Here is a 26,379-nt window from a genome sequence, read left to right on the forward strand (position 1 = left end):
GCCCTCGCTGACGTCCTCATGGATGAGAAATCATTAGCAGGAACTCTCCATTAATAAAGAAGGAGCAGGAGGAAGAGGAGGAAGAGGAGGAGGAGGAGGCTAATCCTCTGGCTGCAGGTGGCACCAGGTATAAAACGTATAGACACACAGACCAAACTGTGATTGACGTGAAGTTGTGTCTGAGACAAGTGGGCAGCTGAGAGGTCATTGACCTCATTAACCCTGTCAGGACTAAGAGGTGGTGGTGGTGGTGGTGGTGGGGGGGGGGGGGTTCAACCCAGCTTTAATTAGTTATATTACACTACAAGTAATGTCTGGACATCGCTGTTCTTAGGGTGGAGAGGGGAATCTGAATAGTTGACCAGTCGGATATGAATAAGTTTAACAGTTGAGGTATCAGTGAGCAGCCTCGGTGACTCTCTCGTGGCTGAACAGGAACAAACTGGCAGGTTCAACGTCTCATTGGAAACGTGCTGACAGATGAAGCAGTGGATTGAGGCTCATGTTTTTGGTCATGCAGTTAAAATAAAGACACATGGGAAACCTGTGACACTAAATATACTTTATGGAGCCTTGTGTCTCAGAGGAAATCTAGTTTGTGTCTTCCCAAAGAAGAGACGAGTGAGAAAGAAAGATTTAGCAACTGTCCCAATCAATCACATTCTGCCACGTTAATAGTTTTATTATTCATGTGAAGTAATTAACAGTAGAATAAATTAATCCTAAAACATATTGTTGATCATTAATGACAGTCAAGTTGTGAATGGGTTCAAATCGTTAGAGGTTTTTCTCACAGTTACATTTGGCTTTAATCCTTTACTCTAATAAAATCATACATTTCAGTTATGTTCAGATCCCTGTAGCCAGCAGTATTTATACATGTATCTCCCCGGAGGGATTGGACGACTGAGTTTCTCTACAAACACTGAAGAGCTGTGTAGTTGTTAAGATAGTAGTTGTGTAGTTGTAAAGACATTTTTTTTTTTGGGAGGGGGGGGGGGGGGGCTGTGCAGTTCGAGGGTTTTTTCTTTCGGGAAAAACAAACTTGCAATCAATCACAGTGATTATGTGGCGTCCTCAAAGAGCTGGACGGGTCCGGGAGCGATGGCAACCTTCTTATCTGCTGCGAGTTAAGTGTCATGTTTGAAGAAGCAAGCTCGGGTTGAACTTTGACCCCATTTGCTTGTGTGTTTTTCCAAAAGGCCACGGAGCCAAGTGTGCTCCGTCAAACGGAATATCCTCCCACAGACATCACAGAGCGCTCGTCTCTCCCACACATGCAACCAGCAGCTGTGTGTGTGTGTGTGTGTGTGTGTGGGGGGGGGGGGGGTTAAACACACATCACTGGGGGATTTTCATATTTACCTTTTGTAGTTTTTTAGATCTGCAAGTGTTTTTCAGCTGAATCGACTCCAGCTCGTCAGTCTTGTTTTGACATAGATGTTAGAAATTAGCTATTTGTGTGAGTTGTGGAGGATGCAGTTTTTTTTTTGATTGTGTAACTGCAGGCTGTCGTGTGTGTCATCACAACAGAGCATCATAATGAAGCGTTAAGTTTCCAGTTGCAGAATCAATCCCTGTTGAGTTTGCCTTGTAACATTCAGAGACTTGAACAAAGCTCGAGTTCAGGTGTTTGGGCTGCGGAGACAAAATGAAAGAACAAATTGGATTTGTTTGAATTTTCATTTTCATTCCCAACGTAGAATGTCCTCAGCCAACTGGGGATCTTTATACTGGGAACACAGGATTTACTGGTTTTTCTAAGCTTAAGAACTACTGCACCTCATTGTAATGGTTATTATTATATTATGTGTGACGTTTAATCATTATATCTTTAATCTTATTTTATTTTTTAACAGTATTAAATCATATCCCATTGGTTTATTATAACCATTATCATGATATTACATCATATATTTATTACCACTGTGGTATTAACACCACATTCCTCAGACATTAACTTGTCCTCAGACACTAAAGATGGACACGTATCATGGACTCATGTCTCACCCATTGTCCTACATCATTATCATATATGTCAATCTAACTGGTTTATGTTTTATGTAATCTGATTATAAGCGTATTTTTCTCTTTGACACTATTTTCACATATAGAAAAATAATGAATCTGAAGTTTTACAAATACAGAAACATAATTTGTGTGTTTCTCTAAAATGGCTGCAGATAGAAGTGACTAACGGCCATAAGGTCTGTGCAGAGTTCCTGGAGCCCGCTGAGCTGTGGGGGGGGGGTCGAAGTGGACGCTCTGAGGTTTCCTCCGCTGGATGATCACAGACGTTTCTTCATCGAGCAGATATTTCTGCAGCCACAGACTTGGTTTTTGTGTCAGCTCCAATGTCATGGCGGATTTGAGAGTGTGCTGCTGTCCTCTTCGAGTGCATTAGCATTTCTCCTCCTCTCCCCCCCCCCCCCCCCTCCTCCGCTGCACTCTTCTCCCTCTGCAGTCTTCCTTCTGATGTCACGCCGGAGCTCAGACATGTTAACACGAACCTTCATGCTAGCGCAGATCAGGCTGTCGCTGGAGAATATTCTTTTACCTGCTGCCGGAGCACAGGAAGAGTTTTTCACTTTCAGCGTCTCCGCTTACAGCAGATCAGAGGCGTCTGCTGCACGGCTGAACTGCTGCACCCCTGGATACATTACTAATGAACCTCTAGATTGTTATACAGTCATATGTTAACAGGAAAGACAGGGGCCCTCTGTCTTTGTGTGTGTGAGGAGAAACCGACGCAGCAGCCTTGTGAAGGCTTCTTGGCCCGGCCGGCTCTAATTGATAGGGGCTGCTGGTGTTTACTTACATTCTCTGGGCGGATTAAATCTCAAAGGAACGAAGTGGAGATGGAGATTGTTTGTTTTTCTCTCGACTTCGTCTTTTAATATGCATGAATATATCTACGTATGCGTGTGTGTGTGTGTTGTGTTGTGTCTCCTCATTTGTCCGTCCTCCCTGACGAGAGTTGTCCAGACAGCAACAAATCAAATCAGCAGCTGCACTGCAATGTATGTGCTGCTCTGCTGGCCTGGGTTAAAGTGTGTGTGTCTGTTGCTGCACACAGTCAATAGTAAATATTATTACCTCTGTAGCACCTCTTTCATTCAGTCCAGTTTGTTTTAATACGGAGGCCAGGTCGGCTAAAGCTGAGATCTCTTTTCTGAAGCTGATCCGATTGGAGGCTCATCTATCCAATCAGTGATCAGGAACGTCTGAATCTGTGGTTGTAAACAATCAAAACAGTAAAAATACAAAATAAATCACCACAGACAAAGAGATCTTATATAGAGTAGCAGCATTTTGAAGATAATGATTCTGAGCTGCATCAAAGTTCTGTAGGTCTACAGGCTGCAGGGTGGAGGAGCTGTGTGGCGTCACGTTTTTTATTTACTTACAGACGGGGAATTTGACACATTTTCCAATTTCCCAAGAAAATAGTTAATAGATTTTGATGAGAATCTGATTCAATCAAAAAAAATCCAACATGTTCAGGGTTTATTTGAGTGTGTGTGATTTGCGGCAGCCGGTTGGGCCTTGATGGAGCTACGTGCTTTGCTAAGTGCCTGAAGCTGGTCTAGATTTGTCAATTAATCAATTTGTCGATTAGCCAGAAACCAGTAAAAATTGCCCATCTAAGAACTTGAGGTGAAGACCGACAGTCAAAAGCCTGAAGACGTTCAATTGACTGTCGTGGAAAACAAAGAAACCCAGAAAGTATTGTTTTCTGAATTGATGGAGGGGGTTGTGTAGTGCTTTTCCCGGCTGTGCCGCTGTCTCCCTGAACGCAGCCAGTGTGTCAGTCAGATTTCCAGCTTCTTCTCGCTCGCTGTTACCCCCCCCCCCGGAGAGGCCGCGTGTCTGCAGCTGCTTCACAGGCTGCACACAGCGGCCACCGATCACAGATGGTGACTTACAAATGGTGGTTAGACTTCGGAGTGGTGGGACATGCACGGCAAGACGACACTAATTTGTCAGTTTGATTTTGCGTGGCCGTTTTTTACTGACATACAACATCAAGCCCTGTTACTACCTCAGGGCGGGAGGCGTTCAGGGTCCGGGTCGTAAATCAGTGGATTTGAGGTTTATGCGGCAAAAATTTAATTTACATGATTTACTTTTTAAGGGTTTAATCCTCGATTGATCAGAGACAGACACTGATGTCTGGTTATTTATCTCTAAGAAGGGTCTATCAGCTTGTCCAAAATTATTATGTTTATTACGACATAAAGACAATCGACAAAACAAGAAGAAATGCATCATCCAGATTCCTCAATAATGTGACTCTTGTAGCACCAGATCCCAAACCAGTGGATAAATCTGTGGAGGATTTCTTTTGACGTGTTGGGAGGCGCTCTCCATCAGAAGAAGGACACTCGTCCCTCCAGTAGAGTTCAGAGACGCATCTGAGCCTCACGGTGGATTAACATTTTACTTACTCTCTTTGCTTCAGCTTCTCCTTTCATTTCTCACCCAATTGTGAAACATAATTAAAGATGTTATCCTTAGTGCCCGCCCCTACTCCAGAGTTCTGACCACAGTGAGCACAGATGCTGGGAGGAGTTCAAACGAGGGTTTCTGTGTTAATCTGAATTTCAGGCTTTAAAAAGTCTTAAATGTTACGTGCTAGGTTTTAAATACGTTCTGGTTTAGTCTTAATTATGTTAATGTTCTTTAAACGCTACTTGCATTTCAGTTTGAAATGAGTTTGAATGTTTGGCCTCCACAGTTTGTGATGTCTCTCTCTGTGTGTGCGTGTGTGTTTTGTTGATCTTTCTCAACGATACAGATATTAATTTGCGATAATAAAACTACAAAGACTAATTTGACACTGAGAACTGATTATCCACACACACCTCGTTACACTCAGCTCGACTGTGGGAAAGACTGTGGATACCAGTGGCCTCTGTCTGTGTAGATAATGTTACTTTCAACATCCTTTCTTTCAATTATAGGGAAGCATAAGTAATTCTGGGACTTTGATATTCTTTATTGTTAGTTGTACTTGACGTAGCTCTTTTAAAAAGGATTGTTGAAACCGGCAGAAACCTTGTGAAACAGACTGAAGTCATTAACGAGACCTTACACATGATTGTACAACTCAAAAAACAAACTGCAGATTTCAGGGCTCTTTTATCCAGAATTTCCACATCTGATATTTCCTCTCAAAGAGGCACAGAAATGGGGGAAAACTGAAACATAGCTTCCCGGACGAGACCCTTAAAATGCAGCGCTGCCCCCCGGACAGGGAGATTTCCTTTTGTGCAGAGGCGCCTACGTCCATCTCCGTTAATAACCTCTACCTCCGAAAACCATTTGATTTCATCTGCGTCCGCGGCTGTTTTCACGTCATGTTTGTGCACAAGTGCAAGTTAACTGTGTGTGTGTGTGTGTGTGTGTCTATGTGTGTGTGTATGTGTGTGTGTGAGCTTGTCAGGTCGGAGATGGCAGTGTTGATTATTTGTCTGATGTTGTCGACAGAGTGACATCCCTTCTAATGAAATAATGGTCCAGTGGCAGAGTGCTGGAGAATTGCACATTGTGGACTTCAATTACAGACAAGATGATTTTTCTCTCCTCCCCCCCCCCCCCACCCCCCGCTTCCCTTTCAGTCAGGAAAGTACAGGTTTTCTTCCTCTTTACGTGCACACGCTGAACAAAGAGGTCGAATAAAAGGCTTTTTCTCCAGGCAGACTTGGGTCTAAGTGTTTTTTTTTCCCTTCAGATAATGGATAGAAGCTTTAATTCACCGTCTCTTTAGCCAATCTGATGCCACGAAACAGCCGTTGCCCTCCGCGTGTGCACAAATCAACCCGAGTGCTGGTTGTTTTTTTTTCCAGGACACATTCATCACCTCCGGGACGTCTCCTCTTTTCTCTCTCGGATGCTTCTTCGCTCCTGTTGCACGTTTTGTTCTCTGGACCTCGGGATTTATTTCTGAACAACAAATGATTCAGTTCCAGTTTGCAGCCGAGCCGTCTCTGCACGCGGAGGAAATTAGCATACGCTCCCTAAAAATATGCTTCTTTATAGAGAACACCTTTTTAAAAACATAACAAAGGGAAAAGGGCAAATTCTTTGACTTCTTTTTTTATAGAGCATAATGTTCAAAATGGCAAAATCAAAGCAAGGGCATGAACCGTGGGGTTTGTTCCTTTGTTCCTTTTATTTGGTGGCAGTACAGAATTTAACATACTTCACTGATGTATAATTTCATGGGTCTGAAATGACTTTACGCTGCTGTAAGATGATGAGGGAACTGTTCATGAATCGAGCTCTAAAGTTGAGGCTGAACTCAATCTGGTCAAACGCAGGGTTAACAGTGACAGGGCGTTCAATTCATTGGAAGCATATCAAGAGCCAAATGTATTTTTATAGTTTCCTGTAAAGTTTATAGTCAAACTTGGGGAAACAATGTGGTTTAAGTTATTCCATCATGACTCCGATCAATCATATTCTGTCTCGTCTGTGTCTGATCTCTCGTTTGGCCGATGCCCACGATGCTCGCTCACACCTACTCACAGATCTTCTGAATATTATACATGCAACATATAAAACCTTTTGAGTTATTAAAAAGAACTTCAGAGTTTACAGTCAACCAATGAGCTCCGAGTGCTGACTTGAAGTCAAGAGTCTCTAACTTTAACTGTGTTGTCTCTCTTTCTGTCTCTGTCTCTTCAGGGTGGACCCCATTCCATATGATACCCCCAAGCCGGCGGGTCACACCAGGTTCGTGTGTGTGTCCGACACACACTCGCGCACAGACGGGATCCAGATGCCGTACGGCGACGTGCTGCTGCACACGGGCGACTTCACCGAGCTGGGCCTCCCCTCCGAGGTCAAGAAGTTCAACGACTGGCTAGGTACTGAGCTGCTCGACACTCATCTGCACCCCCGCTCTCACACGTCTACACCTCTGACATGCGTGTGTCTGAGGACAGGCGGGGGGGGGGGCACGGGACATGTTGCATATACAACCAGTAGCTGGACCACACAATGAATCCCCCCTCCCCCCCCGCTTCCCTGGTGACCTCACAACCGCTGCCCTTAAGTGTCCAGTTTAACCTTTCTGACCTTACACCCTACTCCAGTTAACCTTTGACCTCCCCTTCTGGCCCCATGCTGTGGGAGGGAGGTCTGGGCTGTGTCTGTCTGTGTGTCGGTCTGTCTGTCTGTGTGTGTGTGTGTGTCTGTCTGTGTGTGTTTTCAATCCCAGCAGCCAGTGGTTTCATCTCTGGACTTGTCCTTTAAACGAATGAAAGAAACACAATATCTGAAAATTTGTGTTAGATTCTGAAACCATCTACACAAAGATGCTGGCAGATGCGAAAATTAGGCCGAGACATTTCTGTACCAGCTGAATTTGTTTTGGAACTCAAAATTAAAGTTGTGCATATTCAATGTATCTCGCTGTCTGATGGCGGCAAATAGACGTGGAAGAAACAGATGACAGGAGAATTCACTTAGCTGTTTTATGCAAACGAGGCTCCACACGAAATGTGATGTTTGATGTAGAAGGAATTAAAGATGGGAGATTTATCTAAAAGAAAATCTGTTATGTTTCCATCTTGTTACAAACCTTCTCTGCTCGGAGGATGTTTATTAACATCCAGTGAGAAATAACGGCATCAATACCGTGGATATGATAACTCTCTTCTTATTTTTTTAAAGAATCCGTTATGTTTTGGATGTTTAGCTTTTACCAAGCCTGTAGTTGAACTCCTCTCAAAGTCTCTGTTCTGGGAATCAAACCCTCGCCCCCTGTCGAGATGAGAGGTGGCTGTCAGAGCTCTGCCTCTCTGCAGACGACAGCAGGGGCAGTCGGCCTGGATTCACTGCAGCTCCACTGGATTTCCAGCACTGACCCACTTTTCACAGCCAGAAAGATAAAATTAAAATAATCCAGGCATCTATAGGAACTTTTCAAACCCCTCCTGCAACATAATCCACTTCTCCACCGTCCGTGGGATTCGCTCGCTGTGTTTTGGTCGTGTTCAGCAAGGCATTAAGGCAATAGGGAACATTTTTGTGACATATTGTTGACAAATATTGAAGCTTTGGATTCCGCCGTTTGTACAATTACGTGCACAACACTGAAGTTGTGGCACTTTGATTTGTCAGGTTATAAAGTGGGTTTTCATCTTGTCGTCTATGGTCTCAAAAGGGAAAACATCAATCTTTTGCCGACTACTAACTGAGATATTGACGCAGGTTTCCTGTGTGTGTTTTGTGTGTGTGTGTGTGTGTGTGTGTGTGTGTGTGTGTGTGTGTGTGTGTGTGTGTGTGTGTGTGTGTGTGTGTGAGAGAACCGGATTCATCCATCGCAGTTGCTGCACGAGGCCCAAGAAAACATGTCACTGCATTGCACACAGTAAAAGCAGCTTCCACTGTTGCTACTATTGAATTACAGTGTTGTTATGTGTTTGATGGACCAGCGATGCAGGAAGAGAGCAGGAGAAGAGGGAGGGACATCGAGAGCTCAACAGCCGAGTACTGAACTCTGCACTGAGCTGCGTGGGGGGAGCAACCGCACAAAACAGATCCTTTGTGTTTATTATGTGAAGCCGTTAAACTGTGGCAGGTTGAAGGTTGTGTGCAGCCACTTTACCAGGCCGGCTCTTCCCAGTCCCTATTTCCTCCTCCTCTGTTTTCTACCGTGCTCTCTCCCAATACGGCACCTGACACCACACCGGGGCGACGCACAGTTCTGCTTTTATCTGTGTGTGTGTGTGCGTCTGTTAGTTTGTGTGTGCGCGCTCTTTGTTAAGCCAGGGTGAAAACCCGCAATATCACCTCTAATGGGAAATCGATGTAGAGCAAAGTGGAAAATGACTCGGTGCAGTTGGGAGCACCTGCTTGTTAATGTACCAGTGGGGGGGTGTGTGTGTGTGTGTGTGTGTGTGTGTGGGTGTGGGTGTGGGTGTGTGTGGGTGTGGGTGTGGGTGTGGGTGGGTGTGGGTGTGTGTGGGTGTGGGGGGCACCTGGAATTGATGTCCTTACAATTCTAGTATTTATCCTTTTGTGAGTCTCCTTGAACTGAACTGACTTAACATAAATGCAGAATTGATAAATGTACACATGTATAGACATCAAATCCCAGTGGAGATGTGGTGTCTTTAGAATCTGCTTCTCGTTGTTCCACAGAGTTTATAGGTCAAAGTGAGTTGAAGCGTAGACTCGGGGTTTGTGTTGTGCTGCTGCAGCTTTACATTCAGACTCGGCTCTAAAACAGAAAGTGGAAACGTGTGTGAAGGTTTGAAGAATCTCTCCAAGGCCGGGTTTTGTCCTCTCTGATGAAGGCAGAGATTCTGAGAGACGAAGAGCCGGAGTCTGACGAGGTCGATTAACGGCAGCAGGATGAAAGTCACGAGGAACAATTGCAATTTCGAGATGAAATAGTTCAACAATTTGTTTGTTTTTTTAGATTGAAGAAGGTTGCCGCCCAAGGACTGAGCTACTCTGACGGGATCAAAACTTAATTATGCTGAAAAGCAATTGCAGTGTTCAGGAACAACAAATAATCTTTTCCTGTTATTCCTGAATTGAACACTTTTCATTTAAAATCTTCAATTTCATATTGGGTACAAGAGAGCACAGAGAATTGGATATTGATATAGGGTAAAGAAAATGAGATCACGTTCTGAATGATTAGAAGCATTGATCTCCTAAGGATCATGCTGTGATTTCACTTTGCTTATCTTGTAAACGTAAAGTTTGGATCATCCTGGAGCTGTCCAAGCAGAAGAACCTCATCAGAGTGCAGCAGAGAAGAACCTTCAGAAACATCAACAGCTACACGGAGAGAAACTGTAAATCTAAACCGAGGGTGGGAGGTGGAGGAGGTCGTGGTGGATTTAGAGGCTCTTTTAAACTGAGTTATGTGTCCGTGCTCCTCCTCCTGCTCCTCCTCCTGCTCCTCTTGGACTCTGGAGGAGGCAGCAGGTTGTCTGGTCCATTGACTGCTGTTTGGGTTTCTGTAGAATCTCACTGGAGTTCAATGCAGACGGATGAGATTCCCCTCAGAAGCAGCCTTTCTGTTGGTGGAGCAGCCGACTGATCTCCAACCGAAAGCTGCTCCCAGGGGCCTCAGAAGTGTGTGTCTGTGTGTGTGTGTGTGTTATTGAAATACGTAATTTAAAATAGACACTCTGCTAATATCACAACCCTAATCTACTTTTCTGTATATTTAAATGCAGCGATGACACCATAGTCTCACAATCTGAATCTTCTTCTCTTCATTTTAAATCTGAACCCGGACCTGTTCTTTGACTCAAGGAGGACGTGGGTTCTTTTTAACAGAGGGTCCCAAACTTCCTGCCCCTGACCCCAAAATCATGGTGCCTTAGACTTGGATTTTCAATTCCCTAATTTGTCATAATAAAGAAAATCAAAAGGCCAATAACAGTTCCTTATTTGCATAGTTTTATTTAGAATTTAATCCTTGAATTGTTTTTAAATTCGTCCAGACCCTTGTTTGGGAACCACTGCTTTAAAAAGCCTGAAAACATCTTTAATTTTCCAAATATAAGCGCTTAAATAAATTGAATTATCCTTAATTCAGATTGGAGGATAAGAATACATTTTAGTTTTGCAATGAACTTGTTGTTTTGTGTTTTTCCTGCAGTAAACTAAAGCCTCTCTCGCCAGTTTGTTTATGAGCAGTTTAATGATGAGTGTCTTGATGGGTTCGAGCCCTCGTGCTGGTTAAAGCTTTGCCTGGAAGTTTTTTGTTTAACTTCTTTAAAGCGGAAAACACAACAGTGACACTTTTCAAACTTTTGTTAATTACAGTGTTTTGACTTCAAAAGTTCTTGATTTAGTTTTTTTTCCCCCGCGTGTGACAGTTCGGCTCTAAAGTTAATTTCAGGTTCATATTTTTACCTCTGGGTTTTTTCACCATCAACCGAACATCACAACAGGGATTGATGTGTAAAAGGCTTGTTTGACAAAACCAGTGCATGTTCGCTGCTTCTGCACTAATTAGAAAAAGGTATCGATTCAGATCCGTCACATTTCCTCCAGGATTAATTTGAGGAGACGAGCGAGGAGACGGGCGGATGACATTTTAATTTAGAAGATATACGCCTCTCTAATTTACAGGATGTCATGTAGAGTGTGGTTTTTCTTCTAAACTTAACATTTCACTGTTTTTAATTTGAAGTGTTGTGAATGTGCAGATGTTTAAATAATAGATGTAAGTCTGTGTTCTTTGGGGTTTGACAAATCATTCCTCTGAACACACAAAGTGCTTCTTGTTCCTCACAGCTTTGTTTTTGATTCTCTCTCTCTGGTCTCTCTCTCTCTCTGGTCTCTCTCTCTGGTCTCTCTCTCTTTCTCTGGTCTCTCTCTCTTTCTCTGGTCTCTCTGGTCTCTCTCTCTGGTCTCTCTGGTCTCTCTCTCTGGTCTCTCTCTCTGGTCTCTCTGGTCTCTCTGGTCTCTCTCTCTCTCTCTCATTCTCTCTCTCTCTCTCTTTCAAATCCCTGTATGTCGGCGAAGAATACCAAATAAATCTCGGTGTATCACTCCAGCAGCCGTCGGTAGGACGTTGCATGGCGGCAATAAAAAGCAGTAAAGAATCCCAGTAGAGTAATGGAGATGGAGTTGTTTGATGGTAATTGTGTTTTCACCACCTTTTCCCAGCCTGCCGGTGGAGAGGATGATCCGCTTTGAGTCGTCTCTGTGTCTGTGTGTGTGTGTGTGTGTGTCTGTGTGTGTCTGTGTGTGTCTGTGTGTGCAAATGGATGCGTGATCCAGTTAGAGTGCCGTGGGACTGCGAGGCGGCGCTCTCATATGAGGTTAGCCTGGAATTTATGATCCTGAGATGCGACGAGAGCTAATTTAGAGCAGCAGGAATGAAACTTATAGACCGGGCGACCATGATTCTTTCATTCTCAGCATTAGGAGAACACACAATCTCTCTCGCACACTCAAACACACACACACACACACACACAGGACACGGCGTATTTTGACTGAATGTATTCGGTTTCTATTAGTTTTATTTCCAATTTTGAACTTGCACACTTCGGTTTTCCCTCTCGCCATGCATCATAACCCTCTGCTATTACCTGGCCTGAGCGATGTGGAGCACGGGAACAAATAGACAAAAGCACTTAACAAGAAAATGGGGAATCAGGTAATGTTGGGAAGCTGAATACCTTGATGGTGGAAGCAGGAGCCTCACTTCTAAATTGGTGCAGTAATTGTGTCGTGAGTGGGAAAAAGATTTGACTTTGTTTGATGGTTTTGTGCAGTTTCTACTTATAAATGATTAAATCGATGAATGAAAAATTCATGCTGCAATTAAAGTGACCACAATCCACACGTTCATCAGGTTTATGACAGTCTGGTCACAGTTTTCATTCATTCTGAATTATTTAACTGCACATCATCTTAAATTCTCTCCCTTGTGAGGGTTTTTATTTGTTCTTATTTCATCTGGAACAGTGTGACAGGGCTTCCTACTGTTTTCTGTTATTTTACAGACTTAACGATCGATAGGGTAAGAAATCTGCATATTTAAAGATAATCAAAAATAATAAAAAGTGGCAGCCTTTGCATTCAGGGATGCTGCATCACCCTCGGCTCCCTGCCCTTAACTCTGCTATAAATTAGACTGAAGACTGTGCAGCAGCGAAAAGAAGGAGAAGAGTCAGGAGGAGGAAACCTGGAAATGAGAAAGCAGGAGAGCTTAAGGAGAAACACATAGAGGGAGCGGGAGGGAGATGAAGGCCAGAGCCTGTGGTTGAGTGCTCAATCGGCCGGAATGAAGCGGTAAGTCAGCTGCTTGATGGCGAAGGGGAAGGAGGAGAGGGAAAAGGGCACTGCAGAAGTTGAAGGATGAGGGGAAGTGAGTTGGTAATAGGAGTTCCTCTCTGGTTAGTTCAGGTTCATGCTTTTTCTCCTGGCGCCCGGCAGAGATAGACGGTGGTCTGATGAGGTCAAGCAGAGCCGTCAGCCGTGGGTGTAACCTCTGACGCTGTGAACGGAGGACATCTTTATCCTCTGCTTATCGGAGTTCTCCTTCCTGTCCTGATCTGTGCTCAGGGTTAGATATCCAGGGGCTTCTGTCAGAGAGTCAGACCACCTGCTGTGTCTGCAGAGATACACTGAGCAGGTGGAGAGATCGACTCCTTGGGATTAATACTTCTCCTGCTGAGAGAAAAGCTGCAGAAAGAAAAAGAAATATTTGTTGTGTAAGAAAATCGAAAATACTTTCTCGTGAATTAATGTTTGTACTTTTTTTGGTATCAATAGTATTTTTACTGATTTGTTATGTTTAAAAATTCAAACAACAAGATGTCCAGTGTGTTTGCCATTTTCCCTCGAATGCTGAACCACACACACACAATATTGATTTGATATTTTCTCATACATCAAACCCGGGCATCAAACTCCCGCTCACCTCCCCCTCTCTGCTCTCTCTCCTCTCCTCCAGGTGGCCTTCCGTACGAATTCAAAGTGGTGATCGCCGGGAACCACGAGCTGACCTTCGATAAGGACTTTATGGCTGAGCTGGTGAAGCAGGATTACTACCGATTCCCCTCAGTCTCCAAACTCAAACCTGAGGACTTTGACAATGTCCAGTCGGTGCTCACGAACGGCGTGTACCTGCAGGACTCGGACGTCACCATTAAGGGATTCCGGATATACGGGACGCCATGGTAAGAGCGCCCTCTCCTCCTCCTCCTCCTCCTCCTCTTCCTCCTCCTCCTCCTCATCACATTCTGAGTCACGTTTCTGTCGTGTTGTGTTCTGGCCCCCGGAGGTGGAGGTGTGTCTGTGTCTGGCTGTTTTCCAGCTCCGCTCTGCCTCCTCTGCTTCCCGCTCTCACTCCGGGGCCTCTCTCACATGCAGGGTGCTGTTCCCAGCTCGCACATTTCTTTATGAGCTCAGGACCTGCGCCTGCTCCCGGGGCTTACGTTACACCCGTGTTTTGACACGAGGTTAAGTGATACGCGTGGTACCGTGACACCGTCAGGAGGCTCTCAGGTGTGGAGAGAGAGGGAGAGCGCCGGAGGGGAGGGTGGTGGGTCGGGGGGGGGAGCGGTGTGTGTTTGACACTCAGAGGCAGGAGGGAGTGTTGTTAAAGAGGGACGAGAGAAAATACTCTCCTGAGGTCACTGGTGCGTTTACTCTCGGCCTCGTGTGGTTGTTTTTTATTCTGAAACAGCAAACCTCTCAGAGACTGTGTGGTTGTGAATAAGTGTCAGGTCCTACTGGATAACAGGGGCTGGTTCTGGAGCTCCATCCATCTAGTGTTTGGCCGATCAGCTGATTTGAGCCTTTCACAGACTTAGTGGTGTCGGTGTTTATCGATATTTTTGTTTATTGATTTTTTTTTGCTTCTATTTTTTAAGATGCAAGTTGGTTGAGATTGTTTCACACATGATTTATTTTACCTGAGAGAAATAGTTTGACACTTTTCAACCTGAGGGGAAATCGTCCTCTCGGGCATTTAAAACATGAAACTGAATTTTCTTAAAGGTGCAGAAAACATGAGGAGAAAGACGTTGCTCTATGATTTCCCACATAAACATGCAAACTGTACAAAATATTCAACCAGCAGCAAAACATGAGACGTCATGAAATGTAATCAACGGTTGGAATATCATCACTTTCACAATGAGCAGAAGAGAAATGAGTTTGAATAGATGATGAAATTAGACTTGGAACATGTTGTTCTCTATTGTCTTAGGGCCGCAGTGTAGTGTTCCTAAAATAACTCAATTATTCTCCAGGACTGTATAATATTAAGAAACGAAGCAGCTTCTCGCATCAGGAAACATCAAATATATTTTATATTTAATACATTTTTATAGTTATTCGTATATAAATCTATGAATCAATTAAATGACCACATATTGCACAGATATTTGCGTGTGTCCAGTTCTTGCCAGCGGAGTATTCCTCGGTGCAGTTTGCCATCTGTGTGCTGCCCTCTCACTGCTTCATTAATCCTCAGCCAATAGAAACGCTCTGAGCCGTCTGACCTGACTCGAGCGGTGCTGCGGTCTGACCTCGGCTCGCCGGCCTGGCAGCCTGTGACGGAGGAGGCTGGAACTCCCCCTGTCCTGCTCTGACTTCACTGCACAGCGGTTCTCACAAGTCTGCTGCAGACTCAGAATAACTATTTAGGTCACGTCTTCTTCCTCCGGTGGCTATAATTAGCAGGTTTGCCGCCCGGCTTCAGAAGTGGTGGAGGACAGCGGCGAGGAGGAGCCGGGGGGGCAGATCCCAGAATTCCTCAGACATCAGCCTCTGTTCTCCCTCCATCCTTCCTCTCTTCCATCCTACTGCTTGAAAGAGGAAGGATGCTGCCCCCCCACCCCCCTCTCCCTGGTGGGTGTTTAGTGGGAGGATTGGTCAGTGTCTGTTGTGACAGCTGGGGGTCTAGTGAGAGGCGGGGGGGAGGGGGGGGGGGGGGGGGGGAGACAGCTCGGCTGCCCCTCCACCTCTCCTCGGCTTCTTCACCTCCTTCACACCCATATGCCACCGTGGCCCGAGGTCTGGCCTGCCTGTCCAGAGTGAGGTCTCACTTAGCCTCGCTGTGACCCCTCACTTCATCAGCAGCTCACCAGCTCGCCCCCCGTCTGGGTGGCCGGGCTCCTCCGAGCTCTCAGCGCTCGGCTGCCACGAGCCGGGGCGCGACAGCAGCACTCGGGAAATGTTGTGTGTAACCGGCACCTGATAAACGCTGCTGTGGTCTGCTCTGCTTTAGAACAACAGTGAACCGTGGTGAGGTGTCAGCTGCCGACCTGTTCTTTGTATTTGATCACGTGGGGGCAGCCAGTGGAGAGATATTAAAATCCTACTTTCAATATTTAATGAAGTAAGAGCTAATGTTAGACCTGATTTGACCCTTCTGATCCTGAAGGGTGAGGGGTTAACACAATTATCTTATTGCCACCGATCGAGTCGGAGCCTCCCCCCCCATCTCGAAACGTAAATATCAAACATGCTCGAAGGTATTTATGATAATCCGCTCTGACAGAAACCTGCAGTAGGGCGAGAGAGTGATTTGACCTGGAGACGTCACCGAGCAGATTCCAGATCTCATAGCATTCCAAAGTGACGCCGTCTCTGAGAAGCTGCAATTTCAAATTACTTCAAATGATCAAAACAATAATCACAGTTCAAGAATAACGACTTATTATTATTTCTTCAGGAGAATAATCGAGTCGTGTCTCGGGGGGGAATTCTCCTGATGCTGTGTTTGAAAGATTTAGAGTAAAACTCTGACCCAGTTCAGAGTGAGAGCACCGCAGCATGAAAGACACACAACACACACTGTTTAATGACAGATGCTTAACAGACCAAATACCTGAAAGCTCCCCCTCCTCACACACACACACACACACGCAGACACACACATATAGACACACACACACACTGCTGCACCCTCGTCAGTCAAACCTCTCAGAGTCTGAAGGTCTCTGGAAGCTGAACACTTTTTAACTCCTCCTGCTCGGGACAGAAAGACAAAATAAACTCTGAGTCCTTCTATCTGAACCTTGAACCCATTGAATGTGTTTATTAATCTTACTTTTTTTTAAGACTGAGAACGTTAAGTTAAAGTGGATCGTGAAACATGGATCATAGCAATGACAAATAACTTCAAAACTTCTCTGACATGTTCACAATGAACAGCCACACAAAATGATTCTATTTAATGATCTAACTGTTTGAAGAATATTTTCATAAGCATAAAAAGTCAAATGTTTGCTGCTCCAGCTTCTCACGACGTCTAAATATCTAAACTTTAGATTCGAGAGAAGCTTCTCTCACTGTTTTCTAAAATCTTATTGACAAAGTAAATCGTTAATTACTTAATAGATGATTAATAAAATAATAGTTTGTTGCATTACCCAGTACACTTTAAAAAGATTAGCCATATATTTTGTTAACTGATTAATTATATTTAAAGCATGTATTCCCAGTTTAAAGAACTTGTCATTTTAAAGAAAATACATTTTCAGCTCGAAAGACCCACTTTAGAGCTTTAGAGAATATAAATAACACACAAACACACACAGACACACACAGACACACACACAGACGGGCAGCTCACTCCTAACTGCAGGAGGAGTGACGGCAGTGCTGGTCACAGATATGTGAGGAATCCTGCTGATTTTACCAACTGTGATAATCTGCTGACGGATTCTCAACAGAGACATACGAGCCGGGAGCGAGGGCGAGAGACCTTCTGTGTCTCTCTCTCTCCCTTTCCCTCTCTCTCTCTCTCTCTCTCTCCATCTCCCTCTCTCTGAGGGATTAACCTGTTTTTGTGATTCTGGACTTGACCACAACTTAATTCTCGGGTCAAAAGTCAAACCGTTGTTTTTCTATCTGCTTCCTCCTCCCTGATCCTCCCCCAGCCCGCCTCCTCTTTGCTCCTCCTCGGCCTCGACCACTGGAGGGAGGCTCTGTCCTCTCATCCCCTCCTCTCACCTCCTCCCCTCCTTATTCATACTTTTTTCATCTTCAATTTCTGTTTCTCCTCTTTCTTCGACTACTACGACTCACTGTGGTTCCTGTCAAACAATGAGATGACATCACTGTGTTTTATTCCGCTGCAAATCTGCCTGTTGACGTGTGTGTGTGTGCTTTTGTGTGTGTGTGTGTGTTTGGCCGTACGTGTGTGTGTGTGTGTGCCTTCCAGCGGTGGCAGATTAAATCCGCCTGCCCTCATTTGACTCTCTGAAGCTCACCTCAGGGGAGACCCGCGGGGCCAAATGCAGATTTGTCATTTGCAGATTTTAGTTTTATTCATGTATTCATATCTTTTTTTTCTGTAAAGGTCATCTGTGTGTGTGTGTGTGTGTGTGTGTGTGTGTGTGTGTGTGTGTGCATGTGACGTACTCGGTTCCGCATAATGTGACCAAATGTAAATGACACTGTCCACATGCTTTTCTTTAACAAGTATTATTTCTGGGCTCTACAGTTGTATCTCAGACTCTCTGGCTGGTTTAATGTTTCCTTCCTGTTCCTTTCTGCCCTCGTGCCGGACTCCCAGTCCATAAAGCAGCCGTTTCCCAGTTTGGCTTGAATGAGCGTTGACCTCCACCTCGTGAACTGGAACAGGTCAGACTCTATCAGCAGTTGAGTCCCGCTCCTCTGTCGGCTGGACACACTTCACAGAGGAGCAGAGACTCAGCAGCACAGGACTGAGCCTGGTTGTTGGAAACACATCTTTCAAGCATCACATAAAGTTGATACTGTTAATACAGTTATTAATAAAAAACCTGATAGGGAAAAAAAACTCAAAGCCACAGAAATAGATTTCTTTTGATTTGAAAGTGAAAATCATAAAACAGATCTGCCTGAACCTGCAAGTCGTCTTTAAATATCTTAATTTATAATCATATTTAAAAAAAGAATTACATGTTGGACAATAAACATGATCCTGTTCAAAGTATTTTGTCTTTTTGTTGATTTTAATTTCCATTAACTTGCTTCCTCTAAATTTTTGGTGCCGTATAAATTTGCCAAACCTCCAGGTTAATAAGAACTAAATAAAAATGGCAATATTCAAAACAACATCATCCTCTTACAGGGCGGAATATTATATCATATTTAAATGAAAAAAAGGAGCCGTATAACATTGAGGCTTTTTGGTACGTTGTGGTTCTCATTATATTTACCTTGTTTATTTCAGGAAACCTATGCTGGAAACATGAGAATATTGATATTAATAATTCTAATAATCCCTGCAATATATCCCAATGGAACTGAAAAGAACTTGAGTTTGCAATCAGCACGACATCCACACTGAAATACATCAGGTGCTTCATCTACTTGTGACTCACTTCACTCATGTGTAAACTCCTGATCCTGATTTGTGCTCCAGAGTAAACGAGTTGGGCTTCTTCAGTCCCATCGTCTGTTCTGGTCTATTCAAAGCTTCGGTCTATTTAAACTCCTCTTCCGACACGTGAGTGAAAGTGAAGACAGGAATTCAAAACTCCTCGTTCACTTGTATTCATCCGTCCGTGTCGCGGCGCTCTGACATTCGTGTGTCGGCTGCTTTTAGCTTAATCACCCCTAAGTCACCTCCTCGCCGGCGCCAGCCTCCCTCAGTTTATGTTGGCTGTCTGCCCCCCCCCCCCCCCCCCCTCCATCAGACTGCTAGCACATGGCAGCGTTTCCTGCGATGAGGCAACGGACCCTGACAAATGTCCGTCATCATAAAGTCAAGGGCTCCGTGTTCGCTCTGCCCTCGTTTCCTCCGCCGGCTCCGAGGTGTCACGTGATCGAAGCCAGGCGGCCATCGGACACGAGAAGAGCTCTCTCTCTCTCTCTCTCTCTCTCTCTCTCTCTCTCTCTCTCTCTCTCTCTCTCTCTCTCTCTCTCTCTCTCTCTCTCCTCAGGTCAAACATTCACTTTTACATGAGAACTGTGAATCAATCATTTCTCTTAACATCCCACATGGAGGAAAGTTTCACCTGCTCTGTGCCTATAGAGGAACTTTTTCATAATGAGATCAAATAAACAAATAAAATAAAACGTTTGTCGAGCTCCAGAAAGGTGGATTTCTTCTTCTTCTCTTCTTCTTCTACAAAGCTTTTTTGTGTCACCAGTAATTACAGTCATATGTCAGAATTAATGAGTTAATGATTTATTGATGTGAGAATGTGACACCTTTACTTAATGGAGCATAAAATAGAAATCCCTGCGCATCTGTTAACGGGTTCGGACTCTGGTGGACACTCCTGCTTTGGGTGTCGGACCGAGTGTGTCTGTGTTTGTGTGTGTGTGTGTGTGTGTGTGTGTTGTTTTTGGACCTATGCCGCGGTTGCTGGTGCAGCTGCAGGTGTCGTCAGGTTACAGATGCAGGAAGGTTCCGACTGCATGGAGCCTCCTGCAGCTGGTGATGAAGGCTGAGGAAGAGGAAGAGGAGGGGTGTGTGTTAGTGACTATTCCTCGCAGGCCGTCCAGGTCCACAGCTGTAGCTTGTGTGTGTGTGTGAGAAGAGTGTTTTCACTGTGTGTGTGTCAGAAGCTTGAATGAGAGGGTTAAGTGATGGATTTGTCATCGTGCCCTCACTTTCTGCAGTGTTTAGGCTCAGAGCGTTCACTGCTAAATCACACACACACACACACACACACACACACACACACACACACACACACACACACACACACACACACATAAACACACACACATGCACAAACATATATGCACAAACACACACAGGCAAGTTTCTCAAATGGCAGTGAAACAGTGAAACCAACACACACACACACACAGAGAGAGAGAGATTCATATACAGACTAAATGTTTCACATCCCCCCCGTCTCCTCCTGGCGCACACACCCCACCCCCACCCCCACCCCAAGATGAGACCCCAATATGTCAGAGGGAGACTGATGGGTCCTCGCCGTCGTTTAATAAAGCTCTCCTCCGTGGCCTCGTGTGCATCAGTCACCGGCCGGCAGGCAGAGGTCTGCCACGCGCCGGCCGGCCGCTCCATCAAACACTGCCGTCTGGAAAACGAGCTGACGCAGCCGGAGAGGAACTCTGAACACAAGGTTCCCTGCAAACAAGAGGGAGGTGTTGTGTTGTTGTTGTTCTTTTGAGGAAGTTCAAATCAAAGTCGAGGTGATCTCATGTCAAAAATTATATTTCCTCGTTGCAGGAAATTAGAAAGTAAATCCTCCAGCAGAGAGAAATCTTCAGTTTTATTTTGTTGTGTCTTTGTTTCCCTCGACTTTCAGTCTCTTTCTGTCCGATCGCAAATCCAGACGCATCGAGAATTGCGTTGACATTTTCTTGACGCTCCAATAAAAGACAGAAGTCATTTAGTGTGTTATTGATCTGGAAACACATTCAGTGGCAGGATTTGGGGTCGTATCGATTGTTGTTTTTGGGACTGAGGAGCTGCAGTTTACTTTCAGTTTGTCGTTTTTTCATCAGAGAATCATTTGATCTGTAAAGTAAAATCAACACACACAACATTTATCCCTAATTCTGACATGTGTAGGTAATTTGACCTCCTGCTTTGTCGCCTCTCGGCTTTAAACACATGAATAATTTGAATCTGTTTATTTTAACTGCACGTAACTTTCCCTCTGAGGTTTCACAGTGTTGTGTGAATAAAAGTAATAATGTGAGATAATGAACAGAGACAGCTGTGCTTCAGCCGCCGGCGTGTTTCCCGCTCTGGAGTTGTGTTAAAGCTGCTCTGAGGTCAGATCGGTGTTTGTCTCTGGCGGTGTGGACAGACTGTGGTTACAGTACAAACAGAGCCTCCAGCTGGAAGGTAATTGTCCCTGTCTGTTTGCGTGTCTGTGCTCGTGTGTGTGTGTGTTTTCTTGGTGGACCGTGCCTGAGGTGTCGCCGGCCTCGTCCCTCTGGCGGAGACATAAAGACAGACATGTCCTCTTCTGCTTCTGTAACCACACCTCCGCAGACTAATGGATGTAAAACCTGCCACAAAAAGAATCTAATAACAGAAATGACAGGATTGTTTTTTACCTAATGTTCTCGCTCCTGGTTTTTGTTTGTAAGCTGCCTGCCTCTTGTCACGTAATGTGGTTTCCATCTTTTATCTGGAAGCCTTTGGTTTTCTTCACAAGTGTGAGAGACGCATCCGTCTGCAGCAGGGAGACGTCTAATGGCAGCGAAAGAGGAAGTGCTTCTCCTCTTCACCTGATCAGAGCTGCAGGGTGAACACAGACATGTTCCTCGTCCTGGTTTCAGCTTCACAGCTCGTTGTCCTGATCTTTTAGTGAAATTAGGTTTTCTGCAAGAGTCTGATTAATACAATTCAAACACTGATTATAGAAACAAGATGAAACATAATCATTAGATTAATTTGTTAAGACTGGAAAATGTCACTATTAATTTATTTTACATTGTGCATTCATGTTGATTCAAATTAACACAACAATTCCAGCACTTGTAGTCACGTATTCACCTCCTCTGTGTGCGTGTACTTGTGTGTGTGTCCGTGTCCAATAAACCACACGAGGAAGAACAGCAGCACAGCTTTTGTCAGGAGAGAGCATGTAAACCTGTTCACCTCCAGGAAACAACCTCAAAGCTCTAGTGAGGAGGAGGAGGAGGAGGAGGGGGAGGTGGAGGAGGAGGAGGAGGTGGAGGAGGAGGTGGAGGTGGAGGAGGACCGTGACATCTGACAACCAGCGGTTCCTCGTGCTCAGAAAGCCAAGCAGCCTGGAAACGCTGTAGATGAAGTTGCACCGACAACCCTGTTGACTCTCCTTCTCTGACCTCTGGACTTGACAACCCTGACCAGTGAGCAGGTGACGTCCCAGTCCATGTGACGTCTGGGCACAGGCTCGGGTTGGTTTTTGTTTCACTGCCCTGAACAGCTTCCTGTTCTGTGAGCATGATAAATGGATTTCTGTCCCTGCTGCTCTCTCAACCACCAGCGTCCTCCAAGACCTTTTTTTACTTTTTTCCATTCAAGTAAACACACCAAGGTCTGGTTCTGCTTGGCGGACGAGCAGAGGTCAACGAGCGTCTCTTTGTTCCGGGCTGATTCAAGAACTGCACCGAGACATTCACCTCCACCCATATTTTCATCCCCCCCCCCTGTGATTTGTTTGGCCCTGCGATTATGGCCTTGTGGTTCGGAGTGGCATCCCACTCTTTTCATCAGGCAGAAAGGGAATGAAGTGCCAGTTTCCTATAGACGTTCCGCTGTTAGAAGCCCTCTCCTCTTCATCCTCTTCATCCTCTTCATCCCCTTCGTCCTTCCTCCTGTTGTTGAATGGATAAATGCATCTCTTATTCCCTTGAGCAGACAAAGGTTGGAGGGAGGAGGATGGAATTGGAGGAAAGAAAAGCGAGGCAGCGACTAGTGAGGTAGGAGAACCGGTTAAGGAGGTGTAAGGGGGGGTGGGGGGTGGGGGGGCAGCCTGCCGACCAGCACGTTTCACAGTGGCTGGCTTACCTGCTCCTGTCAGCGGGTTGCATGGTGACCTTTGACCCTGAGGCTGGCAGGGCTTCAGTGGCAGCGTCGGCTTTAATTAGAGAGCAACACGACTGGACACTCTGCAGAGCCTCTGATCCTGGTCGGGGGGGAGAGCGGGGGGGTGGGCGACAGATGCATATAATGACAGAGCCACACACACACAGGGGTAGAACCTATAGTTCACATAGAGGGGCTTGGTTGCCTGCTTGTCAATTCTGGTTTGAACTCTGCTCACTGACTTCTTGTCCTGGTCAACTGTCAAACACTCAAGATGCTTTAGGTTTTTAAAGAGGTTGTGTTTTAACCCCTTGTCCCTTTATTTGTTGGGTCAGTCCCTCAGCAGGGTTACGCAAAAACCACTGAGCAGATATTCATGAAACGTGGTGGCAGGAGGGGACATGTCCCAAGATAGAGGACATTCCATCCTGACATGAATCTGAGAATATTTGATCACTTTCTTCCCAGGGAATAATTCATGGGTTCTTGATGAAAGAATCTTTCATATTTAGATGACTGATATCAATATGTGCAATTTGGTGCAGATCTAAATAACAATCTGGATCAAGCAGAGAAGGCAAGATGACCTGAAACTGGGAATTTGAGAACATATATCTGTGGCTGAAGTGTGAGGATTTTGCATGGATGCGTCGGGGGAACTGTTTACTAGCTTAATGCTCTGAGAGCTATAACATAACCACTGTTGTCTTCAGTCTTTGCTGAATCTTCACTCTCAACCTAATCATGATGGATGGAAGGAATTCCTGCAGCAGGAGAGCAGCCGCTGTTTTCGTTGCAGTGTTCGACTGAATGCATTTCAGACCGTGTCCGCGTCTTCCTCTGGAGACGAGGGTCAGGTTTGGTTTGGCTTCTTTCCCGATGTCCCAACTTGGGATATATACCAGGTTGCTTACATTGAATTATGAAGCAATGCAGTACATTTGTCTTTTTGTCTTCAGCGTTCAAGTATTTGAATCTGGAAAACCCTGGAAAAGCCATTTATTCTGCCCTGTGTGAATCTTTTATACTTCAAATTGGAGCTTCAATGTGTATCTGCTTCATCCTTGGATTGGTGACATGAAGATGGTTTGGGTGTTCTGGTCCTGTGGGTCTCAGCTGTCGAGAGAACCGTCTAACCCAGTAAAGTTCTCCCTGTAAGGAACCCTGTCTGTTTTCCTCTGTGGTTCCTCGTCTGCAGGTTTCCTCCAGCGGCTGCAGTCGGCCTTCACACTGTGCTACATTTCCAAGAGGATTAATTCGATTAAACAGTGTTTGTGTGTTTTCTCCTGCAGGACTCTTGTTAATAAGAAGAATAATCAGTGGCATTAAGGAATAATAGAAGGATTGGTTTGTGTCTTGGCGTCTGTGGGATCAGGTTCCTGTTTGTGGCAATGAGAATCCATAGTGTAGATTTACAATGTGTGCGCGCATGTTAAATGTGCCCCCCACCTGGTCCGTCCATTAAATCTGACCCCCTGTCAACACCGCTGTGTTTGGCTGCTGTTAGTCGACCGCAGCACGTTTGTTGTTTCAGGTCTTTGATGGTTTAAATCCCAAAGACGAATGGATTGTGTCGGTGTAATTAACTAAATTCTGCATGTGTCCTTGTTAGCCTCGACAAATCCCTTTTTGTTTTGCAGTTTCGTCATTTCCCTGAAATCCTCGTAAAGCTACGTAATGAGTTTTCGCATTGTGTAAGCCTTTTGTCTGTGACTCCAAACCTCCAGCCTCTGTTAGCCGGCCGCACGGTGACGACCAGAGGAGGTGGACATGCCAACCATTAAACCACCAGTAAGGACCAGCCTCCTCCTGCCAGCATCACCTGGCATAGCAGCGGGTTTTAGAGGTGGAAGAGACGCACATTGAAAGAGAGAGAGAGAGAGAGAGGTGTGTAGGCACTCGTTTGAAATCCTGCGTTTCATCTGAGTGTGCTGGTTGAACAATATACTCAGAACAGGAGGGGCGGGCGGGGGGGGGGGAGAGAGAACCTGGAAACACTGGTGCAATCCTTTTAATTAAACCGGGAAAGTATTGTTGTCAAACAAATGGAGCGAGATGTGAGAGAGGGAGAATGAGCGAGGGATGAAGAGAACGCCGGTGTTAGGAATCCAGCCGGGGGTTAAAGACAGTGAGCGAGTGCCACAGACCCCTGGCCAGCTTGCTGCTGTAATGAACATTAGGGCTGCGGCATAAATTTAATGACCTGTGAAACAAACAGTGTGGCTGAGACCAGTGCCTGTGAATGCTAAGTGGCTCTATTATTAATACCAGCTCAGAGATGCCACTGTGTAAACACACTGTAAGTCTCTTTTCCCCTGTGAGGCCCGTTAAACACACGAGGCAGCTCTCTGAACCGGGGTCACGTCTTTCTTTGTAACTTCAGAATCAATGGCACGTCGCCCGCTAACAGCCGACCAGTGCTCACTAGCGGGTTGTGGATAGCATCCCAGCAGCTAATGGTGCTGCAGGTTGGTCACCTTGATGGTGAAAGGGGAGTGACGGGGCCGGGGAGCGAGCGGTGATGAACGGGTTGGCGAGTGAGAACGAAAGGAAGAGTTCATTCAGCGCTGATCGGTGACACGTCTTCAATCTGTGCTCAATGTGAGCTGAGACCTGAGCAGTGATTCAACCAGTGAGCGATTTAAAAAGATTGTTTTAAACTGGAATTTGATTTCAATTCCTTTTCGCAACTTAAAGTGGAACAAAAGACTTAAACACAAGATGGAAATTAGCGAGTAGAGAGAGAAAGAATTCGCTCAGGAAAGGTTGATTCATTCCTTCAACCCAAGTAATATGAATTTATTCACAATGTCAAAGAGTCATGTATAACTCAAACAAAAAAATATATGAAACAGAGCTTCAATATTTGAAAATCTATCATGAAGGACACAAATGTTTTTTCCACCGTCTGAATTGCTCATTTGAAAAATATAAATAATAATTCGGTTGAACTTTCGGAGATGATGATCTCGCTTGTAAACTTTACTGTTTTAGAATCTGTCTCGCGGGACATGATGCATATTACATTTGAATGTTTGCTTTGAATCAGCGGAGGAAGACGGACGAGGATGAACACTGTGCAGTTTCCTTTCAGTGAATTAAATCTCTCACCTCGCTGCTTAGAAAGCCACCTGGTCCAGTTTCTGTGTCATTGTTATTATTTGTTCAGACGGGGAAACTGCAGGTGGGTTCAGTTCTTAACAAACTTTCTGAAAATGTCACCTTAACGAAGCGAGACTCACACTGCGGCTGTGACATGTGACATTTATTGCAGTTGTGCAGTCTGCAGGTATGTGGGGGGGGGGGGGGGGGGGAGGGGGCTGGAGCCCTCAGTCTGATTACATGCGATGCAGGCTTAATCAAACGATGCAGGACAGCAGGGTGCACAGGGGAGAGCAGCAGAGCCCAGAGCTAGCCAGATGTCTGCGACATTG

At 45.2% G+C, this 26,379-nt stretch overlaps 1 protein-coding gene across 2 annotated transcripts in view; it reads left to right on the plus strand.

Moving 5' to 3' along the window:
- The window catches only part of mpped2a (metallophosphoesterase domain containing 2a), a 51,383-nt gene that overhangs the window by 11,657 nt on the left and 13,347 nt on the right, over window positions 1-26,379 (plus strand). For both annotated transcript variants that reach the window (XM_062392316.1, XM_062392324.1), the window contains exons 3-4: window positions 6,691-6,872; window positions 13,448-13,673. In XM_062392316.1, coding sequence (XP_062248300.1) covers window positions 6,691-6,872; window positions 13,448-13,673 — 408 coding nt within the window. The remainder of the gene's footprint in view (window positions 1-6,690; window positions 6,873-13,447; window positions 13,674-26,379) is intronic.

The sequence above is a fragment of the Platichthys flesus genome, chromosome 1 (assembly GCF_949316205.1).
Source record: "Platichthys flesus chromosome 1, fPlaFle2.1, whole genome shotgun sequence".
Taxonomy (NCBI): Eukaryota; Metazoa; Chordata; class Actinopteri; order Pleuronectiformes; family Pleuronectidae; genus Platichthys; species Platichthys flesus.